The sequence below is a fragment of the Rissa tridactyla genome, chromosome 9 (assembly GCF_028500815.1).
Source record: "Rissa tridactyla isolate bRisTri1 chromosome 9, bRisTri1.patW.cur.20221130, whole genome shotgun sequence".
Classification (NCBI taxonomy): Eukaryota; Metazoa; Chordata; class Aves; order Charadriiformes; family Laridae; genus Rissa; species Rissa tridactyla.
Window position 1 is genome coordinate 4401904 of NC_071474.1, and position 26320 is coordinate 4428223.

At 40.1% G+C, this 26320-nt stretch overlaps 1 protein-coding gene across 2 annotated transcripts in view; it reads left to right on the forward strand.

The window, feature by feature from the left end:
• Nucleotides 1-26320, forward strand: part of CERS3 (ceramide synthase 3) — a 49665-nt gene that overhangs the window by 9744 nt on the left and 13601 nt on the right. For both annotated transcript variants that reach the window (XM_054213997.1, XM_054213998.1), the window contains exons 2-10: nt 5473-5655; nt 7539-7656; nt 9683-9801; nt 13524-13581; nt 14475-14525; nt 15754-15846; nt 16126-16254; nt 18000-18106; nt 19517-19673. In XM_054213997.1, the coding sequence (XP_054069972.1) occupies nt 5473-5655; nt 7539-7656; nt 9683-9801; nt 13524-13581; nt 14475-14525; nt 15754-15846; nt 16126-16254; nt 18000-18106; nt 19517-19673 (1015 nt within the window). The remainder of the gene's footprint in view (nt 1-5472; nt 5656-7538; nt 7657-9682; nt 9802-13523; nt 13582-14474; nt 14526-15753; nt 15847-16125; nt 16255-17999; nt 18107-19516; nt 19674-26320) is intronic.

Genomic DNA, 26320 nt, shown 5'->3' on the forward strand with positions numbered 1-26320 from the left:
GTTTCTTTCGCTTGCATGTTTTTGTTAGCGAATTTTGGGTTTTCTAATTTATGCAGTAAATAAGGATAAGAAATTCTCGCAATCCTTCAAAACTGAGTATTGCCTTCTCTTCGTTCTGGTTTTCGAAATTCACTTTTTGCAAGCGAGAGCTTTTGCTTGGGGAACACAATCAAAGCTTTGGCTCTCTTTCTTTTTATTCATTCCCCAGACTGCAGCAGCCAGAAGTTCCACTTCAAAGCAGCTCCTGAATTTGTTTTTCAAAATGTAGCCACGTAGCTTTTCTCAAACCAAAATTTGTCCTTTATTGCTTAATGGCATTAAAATTCCAGATTTTTTTTTTTAACTGACTATATCAAGGATCCAAGGAACAAAGCTTTGAAAGAAACTTCACACTGGTACTTCCCAACTGTGTAGGCTCTCCTTTAATTATAAAGGATGTAGTTCCTGAAGTAATCATTCCTGATTTTCTTGTTTCACACTAGCCCATTTAAAACTAGATTAGCCTACAGAGGAGATCCTTCCTTAGCAAGGAGGTGATTAGATTTCTTCATTTGGAGTATTTAATTTCCATGATGCAGGTGAAATTTCCAATTTTCTAAAACACCTTTTTTTATTGTTAGACTGACTTCTAGAGCAAGGGCAACAAATCTAGTTTTGTCAACGAAAATAATACCGGTGCTGCTGGTCTATGGATAGGAATCTGTGAAGAAGCAGGGGTGGCTTGGGTTTTGTTTTGTGTGGGTTTTTTTTTTTTCACCCTAGGTTGGGCAGAATATGGGTCACTTGGCTGTTGTCACTTCTCACTCAACACATTTTACTGCTTGTTTGGTGCTGTTCTGAGCAGGAAGGAAAAAAGGCTCTGAGCTCAGCACTCTGAGGAACAGGAGGTTCAGGCTGGGTAGGCTTTCAAGTTTCTTGTTAGAGCTGGTCCCGAATCAGGATAAGCTGGGCCTTTGCATCTGCTGCCCATTCTTTGGAAGCAGAGTGTGTGTGTGGGGAGGATAACAACTTGTGATAGTTTACACAAACTGAAAAGATCAGCTGCCTTTGAAATCCAGCATCTATGGCCTGATCCCAGCACTGGAACTGGTTGCCACCACTTGTGGTTACACTGGAACACGTGCCTTTGTGTAGTAGCAAGCTGCTGACAAAAGTTAAGTGTACTCTAGTTTTACGCTGATATACTAGGGAAACAAACTTGGGTCCCAAGGAACTGCAGTCATAATGCTTCTTGGAGGTGACAATTTCTCGGCAGCGTAAAATGAGGCTGTTGCAAAACACACTCCACTGACCCAGTTGATAAGAAACTGGTTCTTCTGTTTCCCACCCAGATTTCAGGCACTATAGGAGGAAATGCCTGCACCATCACTGCTCATAGCCCCTGGGTGGCAGAAGGGACAGCTGAAAGACTTCTAGCTATTCATTAGTCCCTTTCACAAGAGGACCTGTGGTGGAGGCCTTCCCTTTCCCACCCACGCTATGGGCACTTGGAAGAGGTGTTCTCAGTGTAAGGCTGTATGGCCGAGGGGTTACTGGCCTTCCTAACCTGTTAGGATTTAACAAGTTGCCAAAATTCTTTTGGTTAAAACCAAAACTAAACAGTAGAGACATCACTTAAAATATATATAAGTGCTTGAGGTTGGTCTATATGTAATATGCCAGAAGAATAGCTTTTGTGGAGACCAAAACCTTTTTTTTTCCAGAAAAGGTTGCATGCAAACAATAATGGGAAAATTTTCTCACCTGTGGTACTGGCAATGTGCCTTTAACCTGATGCGGTCTGAAAGCAGGGTTTGCTCTCTCTGGCCGTTCAGTCTCTGCCTGGTGAATTGATACAGATGTGGGATTGAGGGTTCTGAGTAGTCACTCTGGCAGAATTGTCCCAGGCAGCTGGTAATTGGAAGGAGGAGAGATTAGCAAGTGGCAGCTATGGTTTTTCTAACAGACAAAGCTTGCTAGAGACAAATGACCTGTGTGCTCTCTGTCTGTCTCCTTTTCTTCATCCTCTGGCCTCTTCTTTCACGATTTACACAGCCATTGTTTAGGATCAAAAGGATTCAAAGTAAATAATTTAGAATGAAGTGGTCAAGTTGTAATGTGGAGAGAGCTGATAATGAGGATTAGCATTTGGGACAGTGGTTGCTGAAAGTGGTGAGTAAACCATAGAGCTGGATTATGTCTACGTGTGATGCTGTGGGAGCATTGAAAGAACCTTTTTGCAGAGGGTATGGGATAATAGATGGGTTCATCTTTTGTTTAACACTAATTTTAATTCTAGGAGGTAGAAAATATGTATTTGTGGAGAAGGAGACAATAAATAAAGCTAGCACTGAGTTATTCCTGGTTGGTTTGTCTTGGGTGGTGCTGCCTGAGATGGAGACTTCTGTCAGGTATCAGCTTCCTTGTCATCCAGAAAAACATACAAAGTGTGTGTGTGTTTCCTGAGAGATTTCTCAGGAAGCTGAAAGGACCACGGCTTGTTTGTAGTACAGGAGAAGAGAACCTTCTTTGTATTTGACAAAATAGTATTTTTGGAGTTCCTGTATGTTTCAGGATCTCCGTGATTTGAGGAGGGATAAAACTACTTAATCACACAGCTACAGCTGTCAGCCATTTAAGAGCCAAAAGGACAGAAAGAGAAACTGTAAAATGCTCGCATTGCTGCTGCCGAGGTGTGTTTGGAAGGACATCCTCACCATCCAGGTACCTTATGATAAGAACTGAAGCTGAAGGGAGACAGGAAAAAAGCCCAACTACTCAAACAGCTGCTATTAGGAAGATGGAAATCTCCAAGATTGCCCAGGGAACGGCCTGATTTGCTGCAGTGAAAACATAGGTTAAATGTAGGGTGAACATCCAATTTAAAGGTAATAAAACATAAGAATAGGTTGCAGACAAATGTGGAATCTCATCAACAGTTTTCTAAGAATTACTTGGACAACATTCATCAGGGATAGTCTAATCCCCTGTGTGCCAGGCAAGATTTGGGAGAAATACAGGGGATTACACAAGAAGGAATTTCAGAGAACCCACCTTTCTATGAGGCAGGTCTTCGACTGAAATCCATGGACTCTTCATCAGACCCCAAATTCCCCGAATTCCCTTAAATTTTAAGATTAAGCATATGCTTATGAGCTTAGTTTAATAGAGATCTATTAACTAGTTTAAGACTTGCGAAGGTAGTTATACAGTAAGGCATCCATGCGTGGAAGGAAAACATGAATAAGTGAGATTCCAATAATCCAATATGAAAATATGCACTATAGAGTTCTTGTAGGATTCAAGTATTTGGGTGCATATTTAGTCACAACACATCTCACCATAGTCCAGCTGTTAGTGCTCTTTCTGCTGTGTAATAATAGACTGGCCTGTTTTTACTACAGTTACAGTTTGTGATAGTTTGCAATGCACAGTCTAGTTTAAAAATATACACGTATTAGGAAACAGAACTGTGTAATGAGTCTTTCCCCTGGTCTTCTAGGGCCGTTTGTCTGCAAGCCTTTCTGTCTGACCTAAAATGTCATGTTTCAAAGCCCTGCTTCATTATCATGGCGCCTGGTAGCTGTAGTTAAGGGTCTGTTAGCAGCCCCATTATAAATCCCTACTTCCAGGAGTTTATAATTCAGCAATAAAAAATTGCTCTAGGCTGAGACTTGGCATATAAAGTCTTGGTGCAGGAACAATTGTGATTTCTCCCTCCTTTATTTTTGCATTTGCTTATACACACACAATTCATTCAGTAAGTTTTTACTGTCCCCTTTTGGCACTTAAAAAGATTAAATGGCAGGGTTATTAATATTTTAATACTGACTACTGTGCTTGGCCAGTAAATTGATTCACAGTGTCTGTTAACCCAGCTCTGTTTGATGGATATGAGTCGCTGTTTCACAAACCTGCTGCAAAACTTCAGCTTAGTGGAAACAGCCCACTGTGGATCGTGGCGATTGTTCGTTAGCTATTGATTAAAGTGGGCTTCAGAGCCAGCCGTGTCCATATCTGGAAAGCCAGTTTCGGTGCACTAATCTGGGTATCCTCATCCAGCATGGGTGGAAGCTACGTCTGGCTGCAGGCAAAGCTAAACTCCTGTGGCCCCCGCCCAAATGCAGAGGAACGTGAAAAGGCCTGAACAATTGTCTGTCCTAAGCATGATTTGATCTTATCGCTTGATCCAAATATATTGCTGTGAGATTTTCTGATGGGATGTCTAACGCTTTGAGGAGACTTGGTTGATATTCTCCCAGCTCAGCTGTTTCTTCATTGAAACTATGGTTCAGTGAAACCAGTTATTTCCTTGTATTTTTTTTTTCTGGTTTACGGGAAATTTTAGTATGAAAAAAGTCATTTAAATTTATTATTCCTAGAAATTATAGAAAAATTACTTATTTCAGCCTTATGGAAAACATTATAGTGACTTCTATGTTTATTCCATTTTAGAATATTTTTGTAGGATATAGAACATGATTGTACTGTAAAGTCCTTACAACTAAATGAGGAATAACAGAAATTTCTAAAAAATATAATGTAGAATACAAAGGTTAAAAATTAGTCTTTTACAAAAATGAAATGTTTTGTTTTAAGTGAAATATCTTTTTTCTTTCAAGAACTGATTTTAGACATTTTGTTCTGATCTAGTATTTGGTCACAATTAAATCATAGTATTTCCTGTAAATCCGAAAAAAAGCTTGCTGTGCACTAGTGTTTGCAAAATCAGGATCAAGGTGCATGTTGCTGTTAGCATATTAAGCAGCAGTAATTCAACAGCAAAATGTCTTCGTTATTACGGGACTGAGTCACACCCTGGACTTTCTCATTTCTTTTCCACCCTTCCAACCACTTATATTTAATTTATGAAGGCAGCCTGGGGAAGATCATTCTCGTTAGTATCTTTTGTGTATTGTTCTGATGGATTATAAATTATTATTGCAAAAGATTTGACCAGGTACTAAGCAGTCTAATGGGAATGACTAAAATGAGACAGCAGGTTACCTCTTCCCCCTGCAGATTTCAAAGGCCCTGTATTGGTTTATACCAGCTCAAAATTTGGCTCTATTATTTTATCTTCTGCTGAATTATAATCCCACCTGCATGCTCTAAATCAAGGGGTTTTCAGCTTCCTGTAACTGATTTTTTTCTTTTTTTTTTTTAATTTTTCCTGAGAAAACTGACTTTATTGTCTAGGTCTGTTTGCTGTTGATTTATTCTGGGGACACCTGAGCATCTCTACAGTGCCTGCAGGATCTCTGTAGAGTCCCTCTGTTGGACCTGCAATACCACCGCAACCCATGTGGGCCACGATACCTTGTTCTTTTGGGACCTGAACATCATCTGCTATTTGCTTGTACCTTATCTTTAGGAAATGTCCTGCCAGCTGGGAACCACTATTCTATGCCACAAGGTTCAATATGTTTTATTTCAGGCACTTCCTTTTTAACATGTCAGGAATAATTGTCAATTATTTCTTCATTTGCTTAGCATGGCGCACATATTAAAGACGCTCAACAGCTGGTTCTGGTGGGAGAATATATGGATGCCTATCAATTGCACATGGGAACATTTTGTAGACCGTGATGGACTTGTCTTTCCAAAACCACATCAATTATATGCCACAATACCATGTGCTCTTGTATTGCTGATTATCCGATTCTTCAGTGAAAGGTAAGAAACATGAACACATTTCATGCTAATGTTAATACTCATTAATGCTAAAAAGTTGTTAAAAATAGGATATCTTTAGATAAACGTTATTAAGTTTTTATAAAGGAGGATTAGTTGGTGATTTGCTAGAAAGATCTAGTGCAGATAATATGGCAGGTGAAAAATTGGGAAATATTTTCACTATTAGGAACACGTGGCTGAGGCCAATCTAGAAGGAAAAGATTTCTATCTAGAATCATAGACTTGTCAGGGTTGGAAGGGACCTTAAAGATCATCTGGTTCCAACCCCCCTGCCATGGGTAGGGACACCTCCCACTAGATCAGGTTGCTCAGAGCCCCGGCCAGCCTGGCCTTAAAAACTTCTGGGAATGGGGCTTCCACCACCTCTCTGGGCAACCTGTTCCAGTGTCTCACCACCCTCATGGTGGAGAACTTCTTCCTAACATCCAGTCTGAATCATCCCATCTCTAGTTTTAATCCATTCCCTCTAATCCTACCATTACTATGTTTAGCTTATCTAGAACACCATTTGGATAATTCTAATTATCTCCTTTCACTAGAAATACAATTAATACAAACCCATTTGGATTTCGTTTTGCTTTTTCTCCTTTGGTGGATGGGTAGAGGTATTTGTCCACCAAACCTCTCCTTTCGTTTGGTCCTTCACCAGAACATTTGTGTGAGGCTGATAGATCCCAGGTGTTTAGCTGTAGCAAAACTAAGCAGATTGGAGGGATCTCAAAGTTTCGCATGAACATTTTATGCAGATCTAGTAATGCTGATTCCTTATTTTTCTCACTTTGGCACTGAAAGATGGATTCCTCCTGCAGCTGGAATCTTGTGGGACAAGCAGAGGTTGGCTCCACAGAAGAAAGCTACAAATACATTGAGATTTGCAGTGCTTTGACTAATTTATTTGTGTATTTTTTGCTTGACTTTCTTTTTTTTTTTTTGCTCTAAAGAATGTGATTAGTAGGTTTTTATAATTATTTCAGGATAGAATGAGGAAATTTGGAATGTCATAAGTTGGACAGACTTAAAACAGAACCAGATAAGATCATTCATATTAGAGATCAAAAGTAATTTGGGTCATATGTTTATAACCATTCACAGTGTCTCCTGAGTAAATGCTTACCCAACTGTGTCTCACTGCGCTGCTATTGGAAATCATTCGTGTGAATAATTAGCCCACACATCTGGCCTGCAGCGAATCTGCCCATGAATAAGGAAAACTGACTGTTGCTATGAGTAATAAGGAATCAATTGCTGATATTAGCGGGAGTGAGGGGGGCGTTTTCAGAAAAAAAAAAAAAAAGCCTGTCTGAGTAGAAGAGTGAAGCATTTGGCATGCTCTGCAGCAATTTGTATCGGAAAATGGAAGAGAAAGAAAAGCCTTCAGTCTCTGGGGGAGTTGCTGTGTGCCACAAGCTGGAGGCCGCAAGCAGAATCCAGTGCCTTGAGCAGTGGTAGCCCTGTGAAGCAATGTGCTAAGTGACTGACACTAGGAAAAAGTATCCCAGTAGCAGCTCATGTGGAGACAGCATCTGTCCTTGTTTCACTCTCCCTAAACTGTTGCTTAATGCCAATCATAGAATCATAGAAAAACACAAGGACGCAAAAATCAGGATCTTTCCTTTAGTTTTATAGCATTTCAGGACCACAAACTTAAGTCCTTGGGTCTGCTTTTTTGCATGACTGCTAAAATGCTATGGTTCTGTCTTGGAATGAGCTAGAGGGAGATTCCTTTCTCTCACAGTGCACCGTCATATCCTATGGCAGATTAAATTGCTTCAGATTTATTTTCTTCATAGCCTGGCATGAAAACAGCTAAGGTCTTGTAACTGTGTTGTATTTTTAAAGTTTTTCACGATATGTCTTTTCAGATATGTTGCTATACCTCTAGCAAAAGCCTTAGGTATAAAGAATGTAAGACGTGTGAAGCCACAGCCTAATCCTGTTTTAGAGAGTTATTTCCGGGAGTGCTCAAAACATCCATCCCAAGTAAGGATTCTCATTCTTATAAATTAGTTTTGGTTTTGGAAAACCCCACTCTTACTGTTTGAATCAGCTATCAGCAGTGACATCATGGGATGAGTTCCAGCTGATTGACAGATGACTTAATTTATTTGGGTTTTTCTTGCTGTTCTGCTGACAAGGGTATATGGCATCCAAAACAGAAAATATGTTTAAGATGTTTAATTTTCTGGCATGCTGTTCTAGGTTAGACTGTTAATAATATTTGCAGTGAAGATCAGTGTTCCATCTTTAACTCATTCTGTCTGGAGAAAACATCAGCTGACATCTGTTGTTGGAAAGTGGTATCATATTTATTGCAAGCAATAATATTGGAACACTGGCATGGAAGCCTTTTGATCTGTTATATTGCTGCACACTTAATCCTGGCTTATGTGAGAAAATCTTTCTAGTACCTTGCTGTTTGTTTTTAAAATTGAACAAGAGAAAAATAATAGTCAATGTTTACTATCTCAAAAAATGAGGCACCTTGATTGTTGATGGGAAACAGGTACTTTGTTGTGAACGCAGTGTCAGCAAGTTCACTTACCTAACTACAGTTACCAAACAGTTGCAGTGTTACTACATTGTTTTTGAAAATAAGTATGTGTTTTCTAGTAATAAGGGATATTGGTAATTATTGGTACATGGAACTTCGCTTTCTATCCCTAACTCTGCTATCATATCACTGGCTTTTGGCTGATATCACCAGGAACAGACGTATTTGCGTTCACATATAAGCTCTTCTCTATCTGGGCAAGTATCCCAATCTCTGTTTCATACCTTCCTTCTGCACGAGTACAGTTTGACAATTAATCTCTGAAAGGAGGCACAGCATTTCTATACTTGTTGGTACATGGGAAGGATTCAGGCTTCCTCCCTTAGGTGTCCAGCTTGGGGACCACTGTGCTCGGGAAAGCACACAGAGGCCTGGCTGGCAATTGAGGGTGTCTCGGCTCCATTGTCTGCCAAAACAAAGTCGTCATTCCTGCATGGCAAATAGAGAGCTCTCAGGCCAGCAGGATGGGCTGAGCACAGAGGCTGTTTGCACTCCTGCGCTCCCTGGCAGCTGAGGTGCCTTTGCTCATACACCAGAGCTTTCCCTGAGGGTAGGAGACCAACTGAACTAGACTTACCTTGGTGGAGGCAGCGCTGCTGCCACCCACTATTTGCATACTAGACTTGCAGGGAAAGAACTTCCCCAGGGGTGGGTCGAACAGATACCTCCACTCCTGCAGCAGCAGGGGAGGTCAGCCCGCACCTTCTGCACTTGGGATGGAGGAGAGGGAGAAAACCTGCAGGCTGCTGCACCCAGGGTACTGAGCACCCAGCAATGCAAGAGTCATGCTGCCTTGTGCTTAGCACGTGCTAGAATGGCAGAGCCACTTCACCTTCAGAGCACACATGAAGTAGAGACACCTGACTGCACTTGAATAACTAGGTGCATTTCTAGGCAATGCTCTAGTGCTAATTTATTTTTGGTTGTCAAAAGGCAGTCTGGATGTTGCTCGGTAAGATTAAACTGACTTGCCCTGTACCACAGAAGGACATTAGTTTTGAGAACAGAGCTTAGGTCATCTCAATTCCAGGCCTGGATCTCACCTGAGACACTTATCTAAATATAATAATTATAATTAGTAAGATATTAGATACATTGTCCATGTATGTTGATACCTGGCACTTTCCCCTCCAGCCCAACCTCTTGCTTAGCAGTAGAAGTTGCATCTTGGAAACAATCAGAAGCCACCAGAAAGACAATAGCACAGTTTGTGGATCTGTACATTTCATGCCTGCTTTATTTATGTAATTTAGTGTCTCAAAAATCCAGGGTTTCCGTGAGTGCCAAAATTAAACCAGGAAGCCTGCTGCAGGGTAAATGCCCATAGATATTTAATGTTAGTAATATTTTTAAATTAAGACCTTACAACAGTGCAAAGATGATCTGTGAACTACAAAATTAATGAAAAGTACAGTGGAGTACAACTTGTTGCTAACACTATTCCATTTTTTGCAGTCAGAGATTCAAGGCCTTGCCAAAAAGTGCAACTGTACAGTCCGTTTGGTGGAAAAGTGGTTTAGGAGACGGCGAAACCTTGAGATCCCAACAGTGCTTCGGAAATTCCAGGAAGCTTTGTAAGAAAAGACAATGATTTTGATTATTTTGGATTTTACTGTTTTGAAAAAAATGATTTGAGGTCCTCAGGTGCCTTTTAAGGGCGACTCGCTTCCAGAAAGCTGGGTCTGTCTGATAAGGGGTTTGGTTTGTGCATACACAAACAAATTGAAAGGATCTAGTACTGTTTCTCCAAATGGTGTGACTTTAAAAGATTAGGTTAACAGTTTGTCCTGAAAAAAAAATCTCAAAAATATTTTACAGTTTTCTTCATTGTTTAATAATGGACTTATTTGTACACGCCTGCTACATAGTGCTTTATGAAAACATGCAGAGAATAGGAAAACACTTTTCTGTCTGCCAGTAATCATAACGGAACAAAAATGGTTACTCAATCATTTTGTGTATATACCCATGCTGTCATTTTGGGTTGCTATTATGTGTATGGAAGTCCGTTCAAGAGCAGGAATCTTGCCATCTAAACTAAATGATAGGTGTCACAGCTTGAACGAGGGGTACTGTGCAAAACCTGCAAAAACACTCTGAGTGGGCCATTGAGCAATTTTGAGTGGTAATAATCAATATGTAAAAAGTTTCAAAACCTTCTGCATATAATTGAAAACTGGAAAAGCATTCAAGAGTCTGATCTTACACAAATGTGTGAGAAATTCTGTGAGCTTAAACATATTGCTATTGAACTATTCCAGTGTCGTCCAAAACATCATACAACTTGCAAATCCCCAAATGGGCATAGCATTACTTACATAGCTCATCCCTTTTGGATACTGAAATTGACTGAACCAGTATAAAACACTTTCCTCATGTCCTGTGTATTTAGATTTTTGACTAGCCTAATTACATTCGCAAAAATTCACACGACTATGTGTGAATTTGTAACCTCTTTTGTGTAGATTAGCTTAAGGAATGAGACTTAAAAGTACAGCTACAGAACTCAAAGTTGAGTACTTTAGTAAGATTATTTTCAGTGTGAATCAATATGATAATAATTTGATGTCCTCTGGACATAAATCCAGTTGGTAAATATAGATGTGTTGCTCTGAATCCTCACTGTTGAGTAAACTGTCCTGGCAAGCTGACATCCATGGTTTATTTCTACTGTTGTTTTGTGGATCAGTTAACTTTGTTTTACTAGTGACAATAAGATTTCCTGCTATTGATAAAAGACCTACCTCACATGGATGCATGTCTCTAGTAATACGTAGCCAAAGACTAAAATTAAAATTTGCTTGGCAGCTTGAGTGAGAATGAAGCAAACAGACTTCTCTTCTGCAATTTTGTGAACCTTGCTCTGCTCTTTGTCCGTGAATTTAATTGAATATAATTCTCAAGGCAACAAATGAGGAACAGAATTATTCCACGTTAATAGTCTGTTATGAGCATTATGAAATTTTTGAAAGCCTGCAATCTCCAGGATCATTTTTCTGAATCACAAGGAAAATCTGATGAGCCAGATCTAAAGCCATGCTTAAGCTATTAATGTGCCCAGTTAAGCAACACTGGGGTTTGGAAAGGCCTTTGCATGAAACCTTCCCTGCCTTAAAAGACTTACCAGCCTTTAACTTCACCTACAGAATTCTTTTTTGTTAGACTCAATTGAAGAGAAAAGATTCCTGAAGTTAAGTAAGAAAATCCTTCTGCATAGTTGTTGTTTGGTGTTCTCTCTGGTGGCCAGGAACTTGGGTAAAATTTGGTGAATTTAGATGAGTTTTACTTTAGGTTTTGTTCACCAAATTCATAAAGAAGCTTGGCTAAATGCAAAATGAGGTAGTGCTCTGGCAGTCTTGTGTGCATAATGAGTTCATCTGAAGCACTGTTTATTGCTAAGTGCATTCAATATGTATTTGTAGTGCTGGCGACTAATGGCACAGTCCTGTTAGGTGTTCTGTGCTTTGGATCGGAAAATCACTTACACTTTACATAGAATCAGTCCTCCTACATCCACTGGACTACTTGCTTGAAATACGAGGCAGGAGGGCAGAATCAGCCCCTGTATAAAAAGTCTGTCCCGTGCCATGGTGGTGTTTTTCATAGCATCTCTTGGTTAACTCTGAGCCAGGTAACACTTGTGGGTTCCACTCTCCCTTTCCGTTTGCTCTTCTTATTTCCACCACATACCTTTGAATTTTTCTGTCTGCGCAGTGAATGTTTTTGAAGTATTGTTTTCAAATCACCTGAGGAAAAATGCTTTAAAGGTGAAAAGTAAAACAATTGTTTATTTCCAGTGTATCAAGTGGCAATTTTATAATTGTTGCCTTGGCTTCTTCCGCAGGCATGAGACGTATTATCTTGTCTAGCCTCTGCCATTCTATTTCCTCATCTTTTGTTTGCTTGCTTCTCCTGTAAAATGCTGGCTCGGTCTTTGAACATCTAACTCTTTTACCCGGGATTTCAGCCTCCAGGTAATGTAGGGCTCAGAAAGGAGCGTCTGCTTTTACCAGACAAGTTACCATCTTCTCTCATGTGTCACTTCATTAATGTTTGCCAAAGACCACAATCTAATTTTTATACGTCTCTCAATCCATTAGTACAATGTTCTTCTTGAGACTCTCACTCCTCCTTTTTTAGCAAATTTAGCTTTTCTGGGAGGCAGTTTGCTTTTCCCCTCTTGTTCTACAAAATGTTCTCACAGGGTTTGGGGCCATGTGCCTGTCTCTGTGATCACGACCTTTCTCACCATGTGAAGTCTCACGGTGTTTTCCTACTGATCTTGAAGAGCTGCTCTGGGAAAGGTCAGGCCTGTTCCTGTCAAGGAGGAGAGTGGAAAGGAAGAAGTTTTCCATCACCTGTAGAGGTGGGAGTGGGAACGCTCTGGCTGAGTCTCCAGCCGCACCCAGTCCCAGGGACAATACCTCCCACGCAGGCTCCAGAGTCATTACAATGCTGATTGCTGGCTCCAAATCACAGCATCCTGCTCTGACATATAAAAGCAACAACATAGTTTCGGTTCACTAAGATACACAAGAACTTTCTTCCCTTGCTGACTTACCAGTTCGGTGGTTAAAACCTGAAAGTTTTATCTGCCTTGAAGAATATCCATTTAAGTCACAAAAACCTCAGATCACACTAAATGCTGGCAAACCTAGTCAAAGATTGAGGTTTATAGTTAATTCAGACCTCTGTAGTAAGACATAAACTAATCCAGTAGTTGTTGTTAAAGCTTCATAGGGCTCCCCTATTTTCAACAATCAGTGTTAAGACAGATCAAAAGAAATTAACCCAGCAATTAAAACAAGTCAGTGTTGGTGCTCACAGTGTTCACAGTGTTTGAACTGATTGGAAAGTACGTGCCACGTGGCTGAAAGTCCTTCTGGAGTTAGGGAGCTGTGAGATGTTCTTAGTCCAGTGTGCGTATTCTAGAGGGATTGATATAGCAGGAAAGGTTGGTGTTATCAAACTTAATTTTTAGGGAACCTAGTACGTTTGCTGTGACTCTTCTCTTGATCATGCCTAGCTGGAAAATTACTGCTGTAATCACAATCAAGATATCTGTATTGAGATAATGTAAAATAACTTACTACTTTAGCAATTAGTCAAAGCTTAAATATTTAATTATCAATAATTCAGATGTAGTTACTACGTGACAACCCTTAATGTAGAGTGTGAGGACACGTTTATGTGAAGATTGTATGTGGTATGCAATGATTTGCAGTAATTCTGGCTCAGGACAATATCTATAAAAAATATAATGCTTTGTTCTTATTTTTTCACTTTAATTTTGCAGCTGGCGATTTTCATTCTATCTTACATCCTCCATTGCTGGATTTATATTTCTGTATGATGTAAGTTAATTTTCTTGAAAGAATTGATATTCTTGTATTTTTAACAAAGTAAGGACTGATTTCTAGATCTTCTTGAAGCCCATTGAAAGACTCACTGGTTTCAGTGGCTATTTGTGTTCTGATCTTTGAATGTAATCTAGATGATAGGCTGCAATATGCACTGAGAATTTTTCTTAACTTTTAAATTATCTTTTGAACTTCAATGGTAATTTATGAGTAATCAGTATTTTTAAGGAAAGATTTAAGAAGTCATACAGATGTTTTTACAACATGCCCTGTTAACACCTACAAATGTATCACATGGCCGTGTTTTTCTCAAAGGGGGCCATAAACTTTTTTCTGGCAGCATTTTTGGGGGTCACAACAATGGTGTAATTCACGGCTATTTATTGAGGTGCTGCTGCTGAGTCAGAAGTTGGGAATAACAGAGAGAGTGCTGCTTGTAACTATGTGAGCACTGCCTGGGGTGTCATTAATGCTTCTCCTGAGCAGCAGAACAGTTCTCAGCGTGTCTGCATTCATCTGGCTCTTCTGCCCAAACACTGTTTATCATCATGAACCAGTGGCGTGTGTGGCTGGTAAACACAGCAAAATCTAATCACTGTGGCAACATATCTTGAGTAATTGCAGTAATAAAACACACACCCACTGCTTTAGATGATGAAATGATGAACTGGAATGTTTCAGGTGTCCTGAAAAGAAGCCAAAAAGCTTGGACCAATACAATAAATCTGGGATGTAAGATCCCTTTAGAAATTGGTGGGGAACAGTTATCAAGACTTATAGCTTCTTAGGTTGCTTCACTTAAAGAAATTTTAAGTATTGAAGATTTTGAGTTAGGATGACTTATTGTTGCTCAGCTGATCAGTCTCTGAATCATCTCTCTTCCCCAGAAACCTTGGTTTTACGACATATGGCAGACGTGGGTTGGCTATCCGTTTCAGGTGAGCTTTTTGGCATTGGGCCGTTGGCCTTGAGGCATTCCAGGTATTTCCCCATTGGAAGGGGTAATCCGCAGAACTCCCCCTCCCAAAGGGCACACCTGGAGAGGTGTGGCACCAAAGCCTTTTGCTCTTCTTTGGTACCTCCTGCTGACTGTTGCAGGACTTCTCAGTGATCTGCCTGTGCTGCAACTCAGCCCTCCAGCCAGACCGCTCTTATTTCCACCCATCGCAGGTTACCAGTTTCGCACAGCAGATGCCATCTGTGTTACGGGTTTCAGTGCAGAACCCCTCAGCTTGCACCAGACCTGAGGGTGCTTCGAGGCACTGCAGAATAGCATTATGCAGAGGGTTACACCGAGCAGCCCGAGTGCCGTGTGCCTTCTGGGCCCTATTGCTCAGTAGTGCAGGTGGAGGGAGCTCTGCAGTGATTTGGTTTGGCATAATGCGAGTCCCTGCTCTGGGCATCGCTGCTCAATACTCTGGTTGTTCCCATGCCCCCATGAGGCTCTCGTTTCTTCCTAAAATATTTTACTAATGGTCCCATAATAGATGACTCCGAGCAAACTGCCTTCTTGCCCACCTGCCAGAGGTTCTTACGTGCTCCCCACTCCTATTTTTATAAATCTCTGACCCATCACACTGCCCTCTTATTCCTGCCTTAGTCAAAGGGCCAAGAATAAAACGAATCTTGCCTCCCAGCCGAGTTTTCCCAGCTTCTCTTGCCCATGGGATCTGATAACCAAGCCTACTTCCTGCCACCTGGGAAACTTATTGAACCAAGGGAGCAGCCAAGCTCAGCATCTAGCCCTAAGCAGATGCATAGGATTTTAGCATAAATAGCTGATATTTTAGTCATGGGATGTGTGAATGTTTAAAGTGTTAATTGTTCACCAAAATGGAGGGCTTCGTTTATTTGCAGTTGTTTGTAATTAAATGCAGAAGCACTCTGCGTGTAGTTCTCTGACAGAAACATAGAAAAAAGCACGCTGAAATTCAGAGGTGGGGGAGGAACTGTAGAAACTGAGAGTTTGGTCTGAGTAAAGGTTAAAATATTTGGCTCCCAGAACATCCTTCTTAATGAAGCCCAGAACAGGGATTTAGTTTAGTTTAATTTTTTAAGCAAGACTCAGCAGAGGAGCAGAAAAAGTGAGGAAAGGAAAAAAGAAGTAATTTCACTTGGCATTCACTTTTTGCTATTCTCAGTTAACTGTGGTTTTCTTCATTACAGACTCTGCTGCCATCCCAATATTGGTACTACATGGCTGAGATTGGTTTTTATTGGTCTCTTTTATTTACACTTGGGATTGACAACAAAAGGAAGGCAAGTGGTCGTACTTGTTTGTCGCTTGAACCTCTGTTTCTGTGAGGGGGGGGAAAAAAGAGTGTCTAATAAGGAAACGCACTGTCTTAATACTTGGATTTAGTGTAGCCACATGAGGGCAGCATCAGTCTGTCCCTGGTACACCTGCACACATCCGTGCTCTCCTGGCTGCCAGGGCATCTCCCTCTGTGTGACAAGCCTTGCTTGTCACTTCATCCGCTCGGAGAGCCTAAAGGGCTGTACTTGTTTGCATCTACCTCTTTCTTCCCTCCTTCACAGGATTTTCTGGCTCATGTCATTCATCACTTGGCAGCCATTGGGTTGATGAGTGGCTCTTGGTGTGGCAATTACGTGCGTCTTGGAACGCTGGTGATGTTTGTGCACGATACCGCAGATTTCTGGCTCGAGGTAACCCTGCCCTCTATCTTTTTGTTTGTTTTGGGTTTTTTGTTGGTGTTTCGGGGTTGTTTTTTTTTTGGTTGTTGCCCAGGTTATGTTCAGTGACATCTTTTTGCCACAAGGTTCGTATGATCCCTTCCTATCCCCGCAGAGACAAGGCTTCACAGATTCATAAATTGTAAGATAAAAAAAGGGCTTCTAGGTAGTTTAAGCTGATACTCTGTTACAGAATCCATTGTGAGAGAAAAGAACAGAACAGAAGTTCTTCAGTACAGAATGGGGACTGGAAATACAGCTGCCTCCCTGGATTATTCTTGTTTTACTGTTAAAATTAGACCAAGTTGGCTAGCCTGTGAACAGTTTGGCATGATACCAATTCTCAAGCAAATTTAGCAGCCAAAATTTTGGCTAATTCTCCAAACTGGCTTAATTTTGTCAGCATTCACAGAACTGTGGTGAGCCAAGGGGTACATCTACATTATACACTATACACTTCTGGCTGAAGACACTCAACTTGTCCCTGAACAAGATATCACAGGTATCTAGTGGCAGAGGAAAAGTTTCTTCCCCTGGACTGAAGGGGAAGTCCCTTCTCTGAACTGAATATCAATGTTTAGAAATGTTTAAGATTCAGCGTCTCATTCTGCACACAGCACTGTGGTCATGGAGACTTGCTTCTGGGTTTCTTGGAAGACAAATGCATGCTGTGTTTCCTTCAATAGAGTTATCCTGGTTTTATAACACCATGATTGAGAGCATAGTTTCATCACCTCTTTTGGTGGACGTGCCAGTGTAAGCAGCCCTTATAGGCTGTTTTCTGTTACTGTTTGTTTCTGCTCCTGATACTCTGTCTGTTACATTGGAACAACTAGTTGGGGGGTCGTGCAGTTGGGATTGGTCCAGATCAAATGTGTACCTACCAGGATACTTTTAATCCTGAGCTGCTTTATGGTTCAATTAACTGTGTGGCCTTACAAACAGTTGAACTGACAACTGGTAGGACAGCACTCAGGCAGAAACTGAAGTTGGGTATCAGAATTATCTAATTCAGCCCTGCCACTCAAAAAAAAAAATTAAAAAAAAAAAAAAAATTCATCAAACTGCTGTTTAAAACCTAGGCTTGGCACCTGAAGCTTTGCTCACACTTGAGAATAGCTGTTTCATTCAACAGTGCCCAAGGTGGTTCCAAAATGAAGCATTGGGAGTCACACAGTTCAGCTAGGGGAGAAGCGGTGACTATAATACGCATTAGCGGGATAGAGACCAGCACTGGGATCTCCAGCTCTCAGAAAGGAGAAGACAGAAGCTGAATTAAGCACAGAGAAGGGTCAGTAATGCACATGCACTGGGGTGTCTGTGTATAAGGGGTCACTGCCGCTCCTGAGCGTGCAGATGTGGCCAGCAGCTTCTCTTTGATTCAGCCCATTTTGAGTCTGGTACAGGCATGAGGGATGAACCTCTGTTTTCAAGAGCACTTTGTGTTTTCATGACACTTTTATATTCTGATCGGAGAGCTGTTCTTTAGGCCTTTGATACAGAGTTCTTTCCTTTAAGATAAAAGGAGAAATATAAACGAAGAATCTGTTTTGATACTGCTTTATTAGGTATCAGTAAAATGATTGCTTTACATGTCAAACAGGGAGGAAATTTTCTTCCTGCTCAGGTGGAAGATGAGTCCTTGTTTATGAAAATGCAGAAAGGAGCTTATTTCAGAGAATATTTGTAATATGTTTGATGGTTTTTATTCCTTGCAGGCAGCCAAAATGTTTAATTATGCTCACTGGGAGAAAACATGCAATATGCTCTTTATCATCTTTTCTATTGCATTCTTCATCACGAGAATCATCCTGTTCCCCTTCTGGTAAGTAATGTTTAACGTAGCCACAGGCTTTTATTTCATTCCCATTTCCACTGAGAGGTTAGTATTGGTTGTGATGGGAAAAGGAAAGGAATGGATTGTACTTTAAAGAGCAGAAGCAGAACTTTCACTGTTGGCTATTAAAAGCCAGAGAGAAAAGTTGACAAAAACTGTTATTTTCTTTAGAAATTTAATTTAAGTAAAAATAGTTTTTAGATGAACCTCTTGAAAATATGCTAACTGAAATAAAGGCTTTTATGTATTTAACTTATTTTCATAAATGCTAGTTAAATGCTATGAACTCCTGCATTTTCAAGGGGATTGAGCTACTTAACTAGGAGAAATAATTTTCCCTTTCATTCCATCCCTCCTGCTGTACCTGCAAAGTTAGAGTACAGTGTAAATCCTATAAGACTGTAGTTAATTTTTGTAGTGCCTTCTTTTTGCTATGTAGTCCTTGAGTAGTACCTCACCTCACTTGCTCACATGAGGAACACTCAGAAAAGTTAAGGTGAATCAGTTAATTTATGAAGCCAATGCAAATAAATCATAACTTGCTAAATACTTGCATGATTCTGGAGTGCTATGGTTTAAGATGCTTTGGAGTATCCACAAGGGTGCTTAGTGTGCTTAATGCTTAACATGTTTAGCTTTTAAAAAGCATTTAATGTGTTTCACATCCAGAGTTTCATTGACTTGCTCTAGTTTGCCTTCATGCCCCTCCCTGGATGTGGACAAACCCTTGGAGACTCAAACTGGTTAAATTAATAGTTCTGAACCTTGATCAACACAAGGTTTTAATTTCCTGTAGTATTTTCTTTCAGAAATGCTGATGTCTTTTACTTTCTTGTTATTTTTTGATTAACTATACAAGTGATCTCCAATCATTTTGCTTCACTGAGTTTCTTGTTCTTGAGCTTGGAACCAAGACGTGATGAGATTAAAGGGACTCAAAAAGCCTCAAATAATATAGAAGTAGTGAAGTCTGAGGATGGACAAAACTTATGTTAATTAGCAAAAAGCCCTGTTGCAAAGCCTGTAGTATCTTCTCTGGAGTGTGGATTTCAGATTAGAAAGAATTTCCATTAAAAAATAAATGGCATAGACAAGCTCTGAGTTGCATAGTATCTAGACCACACAGAGCTCAAGATGAAAAAGAATGGGTTTTTTTTTAACCTTATTTAGAATACTTTCATGCAAGACTCAAATTTCTCATCATCTGAAGTCTGTATTTCAACGGAGATGCATAATCTAATTAAGACAGGGATTGTTAATTAATCTGTCATCTTTGCGGAGCTTTTTAATATTTTGTGGAAATAGTTAATCAGTCTGGAATGTGAAATTGCAAATAGTTGTTAACAGCGTAGAGAAGAAAAATTGCACCATAACAGTGACCTTTATTTTTTTTTTTAGGATTCTTCGTGCCACGTTGTATCAACCTACGTACTACTCCACAACTCCTGTTATAGCATATTTTTTATTCAATGGACAGCTATTGATCCTTCAAGGCTTGCATTTATATTGGGGTTACTTAATTTTCAAGATTTTGAGAAGGTTCCTTTGCTTAAAGGTAAGTGATTTTGCTTCTGTGGAAAGATGTGCAAAGTATCAAACATTTGCAAATACCTCTAATAGATTTCCTTGGAATTTCTTACTCTTTTCCTGAACTTTTGTGTCAGCATTTTTGATAAGGGTCTACAAAGTATAGAGATGTTCAAATGTGCTTTCTACCTCTCCTCGTCACACCTGAGGTCATAGATCAGAATATCAAAACTTCAGGTAGAGCCTTTTCTTCCCTGTATCTGATGTTTTACTCTGATAATAAATAAGAAGTGAGCTGTCCCAAAAAATGAATCCCTAAGATGGTGCAGAATTCTTTAGAAATTCCTGTGTTCTGAGTGAAAGCAATCTTTTCTCACTGGACTCTCTAGGGGCACACCAACAAAGGAGATGAGAGGTGAGTGATGAGAACTTTAAATACTACAGAAAACTTGTAGTCAAAGTTCTTTGGGTTTGTCTAAATCTGAGGTCAGCTATGCTTGAACACTGGGTTTGGATTAAGAAAACTGTATGAAGCTGATCTGGTATTATATTATGACACAATGAAACGCTGTCATACTCAACTGGAGTTGAGAAACAGTGCAAGTCTGGTGCTGCCATAATCTGCTTTTACCTTGTAGAGAAAATCCATGTGGGAAAAAGCTATAAAGAAAACCTTGCTGCAATCTAGGTTGTCTTTGATTGTCTGAAGTAGTGATGTTTTCTCAAGGTCTCTTGCCATGAAGTATGCGGTGGGGTGCAACGTTGATAGGACATTTAGCAAAAAGCATTTAGAAAAGGACTTTGGAGAATATCTCTTTAGACTGGGCATAAGCATTGACAGGTATGTTTTCCTAGTTAAGGTGAAACTTAAGTTGTGCTATTGAAAAAGGTATTTCTTTTGAGGATCAAGACGAAAAAATTTGAGCTGATTCTGTCCTTTTATCTAAAGCAGTTAATGTTGTGAAGCATCTTAAAGTGAAATATTCCTTTCTACCCGTATTAATTGTTTTTTGATAACAGAAACCATCCTACAGTTCTTGGAGTCCCTCAAACCTTATGCAAGTAGACAGCTGGATATCATAGGGAGACCAAATGTCTTCCCTAGATGAAAACTGCAGTTACAAACTCAGCCCTTGTTAGACAGCAAACAGCTGTACATAAGGGACAAATCTGTAGAAGGAATGGCTTGCACTGTTCTGCTTCTAAAATATGCTTCTATATCCTCTAAGACACTGAAAAGCTTGTATTTCTTGCATGTCACTTATCTCTGTTAGATTAATTGCAAAATTATTTCTGGCCTGGCTTAGTGAGTGTTAAAGTATTTTACTTCTCATTTTCTTCTTTGATTTTTGGCCTTTTCTCTGCACTGTCCTCATACAGCTCTTGTGGTGAAATCAAAAGGGACATCCCTCTGCCTTCCAGCTGAGGAAGAGGAAGGCTTTGGCATAGTTCTCATCCACATTGGTTGAGGTTATGAGTACAATGCAAGAAGGTCTTCAGATACAGGGGTGAAGAGGACATGACTAGGCCAGCTATATAAGGCTATTCTGCCCTGCCTGCTTATATGCCTTTGTAAGGGGCAGAAATGTTTTATTTTGAGATAGGAGATTTTTCATATTAGTCATTGCTAAAAAATGGAAAAGCATCAAGCCTTCATCCCTGCCCTGGATTTTTGATTCCTTATACAGCTCTCTGAGAAGACGGTTTCCAAATAACACTTTTACAGTGGTAGCAGCAGCAGCCCTAGCCCTTTTCAGTCTGTATGACTTCAGCTGGCTCGCATGTGCAGCCTGTTTTCCATAGCAGTGGCAAACTTGGCTGTGAAAGCAGCCAGCGCCTCCAAAGCTGTAAAGCCAACATTGAAAAGAATGGTGTTTGCAAGGCAGCATTTTTGTACCGACATATTTGTTATAGACATACTCCACACAAATAGCTGTTGCTATTTTAGTGAAATACCAGTCAACCATCATCCTTGTATTAGGAGGGTTTTGTTTCTCTGCCCGAGACTCTTAAGTTTTCATTCAGAAAACAAGTAATTTCTGACATTTTTCTTGAAGTGAGTTAGCTACTTCAGATGGAAAAATGAAGTCGTCATGTAACTGGGAATAGGGACTGATGTTGTTGTTTAACTGAAGGAAGCACTGAACATAGGAATGTTTTCAGTGTCCTCGGTGCCTTGAGCCACCCTGTGTTGGTGGGGTCAGCAGCAGCAGTTCACAGCCCCTAGCATCCTTCCAGGGGCAGGTGTCTCCCCCGATTATAACCTTCTGGACCATGTCATCGTACTGTCTGAAAGTTAATGGGCATGAATGTATATATTCTTAGTGGGAAGTGCTGTTGTGCCTTGTTGAAGGACAGGTTAAGGGATTTGTCTCGATCAGATGTGAAATGTGTGACTTGGTGGGGAACGTAAGCAGGAGGGCCCAAGTCTCTAGGAAGTCACGTGCTCACCAAGTCCCCTTTGCTGTTATTCAGAGGGTGGCACAGAGCTGTGTCACAGCTGTGAGTCTAGGTTCAGTAGTCTTCAGATTGTGGCAGGAGGCTTTGTTAGGCAGGAATTAATAGAGAAATGACATTGAGTGCTGCAGCCTTGTGAGTTTGTAGGTTCTTCCATGCTTTACTCTTCCCCCTCAGGAAGAGATGGCTTTCGTCTGAGACTGGCTGGTCAGGAGCTGTTCATCTCAGGCGTCACCTCCCCTCTGTGCTAATAAAGGGGACCATTATCCTCATTCCTCTGGGATAACTGCTCAGCTGACTGACTTGCTTCAGCAAAAAAGGACTTGGACTAAAAATCTTGTCATTTTCCTCCTCCCAAATACAGCAGCCAGAGAATAATAGAAATGAGGAAAAAGGGAAGAAGGGAGGAGATGATTTTGCTCTGTCCCTCTGTGTCCTATTTTCTCAGGCATGGGAGTCTCTGTCACTGGAACCAGTGGCAGAGAGCAGCGCTGGTGTCCAGGCTCAAGGGACTTGTTGCCACTTTTTCCCTGGCCCAGTCCTCCAGAAACACCCTAACAAGGGGGAAATCTGCATTGACAATCTAAGCTGTGCTCAGCTACTTTGCATTAAGAGCTCTTTTATTTTCTATGGGGGTTAACTTGAGAGGATGGGAGTATTATATTTTTCAAATCAAAGATTGTTCTTACTTCTGGAAAATACAAAAATACCCAAAAGGAAACCCAAATGTCCTTTGTCATGTGACATTTTGTGACCTTGTATATGAGGAAGGCATACGCATGCAAGAAAAGCCCTTCAAGGTCAGACCTGTAGCTGTGTATCTTAGATGAGTTCTGCTGTGAGAGGAAGAAGGATGTTTTTCAGTATAATTTCTTTTCAAGTTCGGTCAGGCAATTGCAATGTTAGCTGTTGGCTGCCATCTTGATGTCCAAGGCCTTTTGTTGCTAGGAAACTCCTTGTGTTTCTGTAATATTGTTCAATTACATGGTTAAATTACCCACTTGTATCAAGTTTCAAGCACCACTGAAACATGTCTAGTCATCATGTCTGCACATATGAGAATATTTTAGGAAAATTGAAAAAACATATAGAGAAGTATGTACATATGCACTGATTTAAAATATCTCGCCAGGAAAATCCCATGGAGATTAAACATTTTACTTCCAAGGTCAGAAAAAGGGAGCGAATGACAGCAGCTTATAGCCACATTATTATGACAAATTAAGATGTAAAATATATGTTAAAACCATTACACTCTGAGTTAATGTTTTGAGACTACAGTGTTTTAAATCTTGAAAAATATGTGTAAGTTGTAGGAAATGGGCATGATGTCCACATGACTCAGATACTTCAGGGCTGATGCAAAGTCCACCAACAGCAGAAGGTAATGGCAGGTTTTTAATGGACTGTAATGTGGCCAGGAATATGTTTTCTTTCTCTCGTAATTGTTTTGTCACCATCAGACTCCCTTCAAGTAAGACAATGAGCTTACTAATGATCAGCATTATCTAGGAGTCATCAGCTGCTGTTTTATTTGATTCACCATGGTTCTTGCTTCTTCCTGAAGCAGAGAAGACCTTATAATGCTGTAGAGCAGGCTTTTTAACTTGTCACTCACAAAAAAAAAAAAAAAAAAAAAAAAAAATTAAAAAAACCGAGCTGGGTCCCACCTAAGTGTCTTCAATATTCCTTTGTTATTTTGTACTTGGTAACCAGGCTTTTTAAAGATTTTGTTTGGGTGTATCCTTGTTCATGGTTTGTTCATTCCTTATTTGGTCCAAATTCCCAAAGGCACAGTGAGACTTAGTGTTCAAAGAATGACTAATGACAGAGTAGTGGTAGCTGAAAACGGTAAGAAAATACTATTTTGGGGTTGAAATGAGAGCTGTGAAATACTTGTTAATGATACTTCTGCCTTTTCCAGCAATCGTTCTTCTACTTCAACATTTTGTTCTGTCTCATACCGAGAAATCTCTGTTAGTTCAAGTTAACTTTTTCTTTCGTTCTTTCTTACCTACTGATACTGGGATGCCAGTAGAGTGCTTGCCATGAAAGTGGTTAGCCATATAAAGACTCCTGAAATCAGTTACTCCCTTTTCTGTATCAAAAGCAGATATACTACTAGAACTGTATCCCTAAAAGTGTGCCCATGGACTAGAATACTTGCCTTGTTTTAATATTAATGTGTAGGCAGGGTCTGTATTCCTTTGGAACACAGACATAATATGCTCTTATAAAACATTCCCTCACTACTTATATTGAAGAGTAATGATTCTTTACACCTGCAGAGGTGCTGGCCTATATTACTTTCTATCTTGTTGTGAATTTATCTCTTTAAAGACTTGCTATAACCCTTTGTATTAGTTTTTAAATTAAGTTATATGGTTCCCAGAGGCTGTACTACCTGTTCCTGACGAGTGCCTTGAGCTGAGTTTAGTCTGAGGCTATTCAGGCTCGCCTCAGCTTCTGCAGAACTTTCCTTCCCTGGAATCTTCTTATTATTTTTCCTCTTACTTTTTTGTGCTTGATCTGTTTGTGTCAAGCAGAACTTTTATTTTTAAGAATTCATTTGAATCTTATATTTATTTTGTAACCACATGGGTCCTGGGAGGATGGAATTTCAATGCTGAACTTGGGTGAGAATTTTCATGTGAATTTTCTTGTTCATAAAACACAGACCCACAGCATGTTGTTTGAAGCAATGGGTTGGGTTTTGGTTTGCAGTTCCTTAAACACTTCACCGTGGAAGTACAGACTTCTGAATAACAAATTTAAGCCCCTAGGACTTGCTTTGTTTTCCTTAGTTACCTTTAGAATCAGATCTATATCCTTTAAAACTAGACCATAGATCCACAGTGGTTAAAATCTACTGGTTTACCTTTATTAAACGAGAGTCACTCTTCAGCCTCCGTTCACCCAGGAGTGCTGTGACTGCGAGCACTTCGCTGTTCTGACAGCTGAGGCAGAGCTGACTTTCTCACTGAACTGTGCAATAACTTGAGATATTTAATCCTAAACAGAAACCTTACTTTTAAAACTACAGAGAGGTAAAAAGCTCTATGTAACATGAAAGTAGAATGGCCTCTAAAGAGATTACACTTAAGTCTTTTGTGGCAAATAGAATCGGATCCAGTGTTCATGTGCCTGAGCCATGTGCTGTTCGGTGTGCACTAAACACACCACAGGTGAGCTGAGCCTGATTGCTCCCAGCTAATAAACTCTGACTTTTAACTGCAGCTGTGAGGGGTCATCAGATGACCCTGATCATGCACAACAGTGCTGAGCTTGCAGCATTTGCTGGGATGTGAAAATGAAGCATGTATATTCAGTTCTGGCAGGCACAGCAGTTTATTGGATTCCTAAAAGTCAGACTTCCAGCTGATTATTTTTTTCTTCTTTGTAAAGCAGTAAAAAAAAAATCTATTTTCAGATCAGAAAATGAAATTTCATGAGAATTAACACATTCAGTGAGAAGTCATTAATTTCAGAAAACGTCATTCTAGAGGAGCTAAACATGGGACAGGGTTTAGTTTCCTAAACTAGAGGCATTTAAGAATTTTGTTTTCTTTTACTGACATGTTTTGTTATGCCTGTACTGCACCCTTGGCTATCAGACAAATGGGCATGCTTGCCTTAATTCCAAGCAGTCATTTTAAAAGCAGTAATATGTTTTAGAGGATAATGATAACGCAATTAGTTACAATGTCATGACTCTCTGGGACTGGGAAGTTGTGGAAAAGCTGTGACTGGAGATCTTGTGGTTGCTTTCTAGACTGGTAAGGGCCAATACACACTGATGTCCTGCTTCGGAGTTTGAACTAGATTAGCAGGAGTTGCCTTTTCCCTGTTTTAAAGGAAAATGGTTTATGGAGAAGTTGAATTTGTTGGTTCTCAACAGATAAATATTTATAGCAGATTTTCTTGTGAGGATAGCTTATTAGGGGAACAACATAAGACAAACGAAAGTTTTTTGTTTTTTTTTTTTTCCCTCTTAGAGATGAAAACTAGTCTATCTGGGAACCTTCCCAGTTGATCCAAATTACTGCCTTTGGGACATGAGCTTTTTAATAGCCTGGAGATGGGAGGAAGCCAGCCAGGTCAGCAGCATGAAGGCTCGTGCCCTAGTAAAGGGAAATTACTTCCTGTTACGACTTTCTTTCATCTGCGTATTTCCCATTCTGCTACAGCAATCTAGCTAAGCTCAAGGCCTGGCTACAT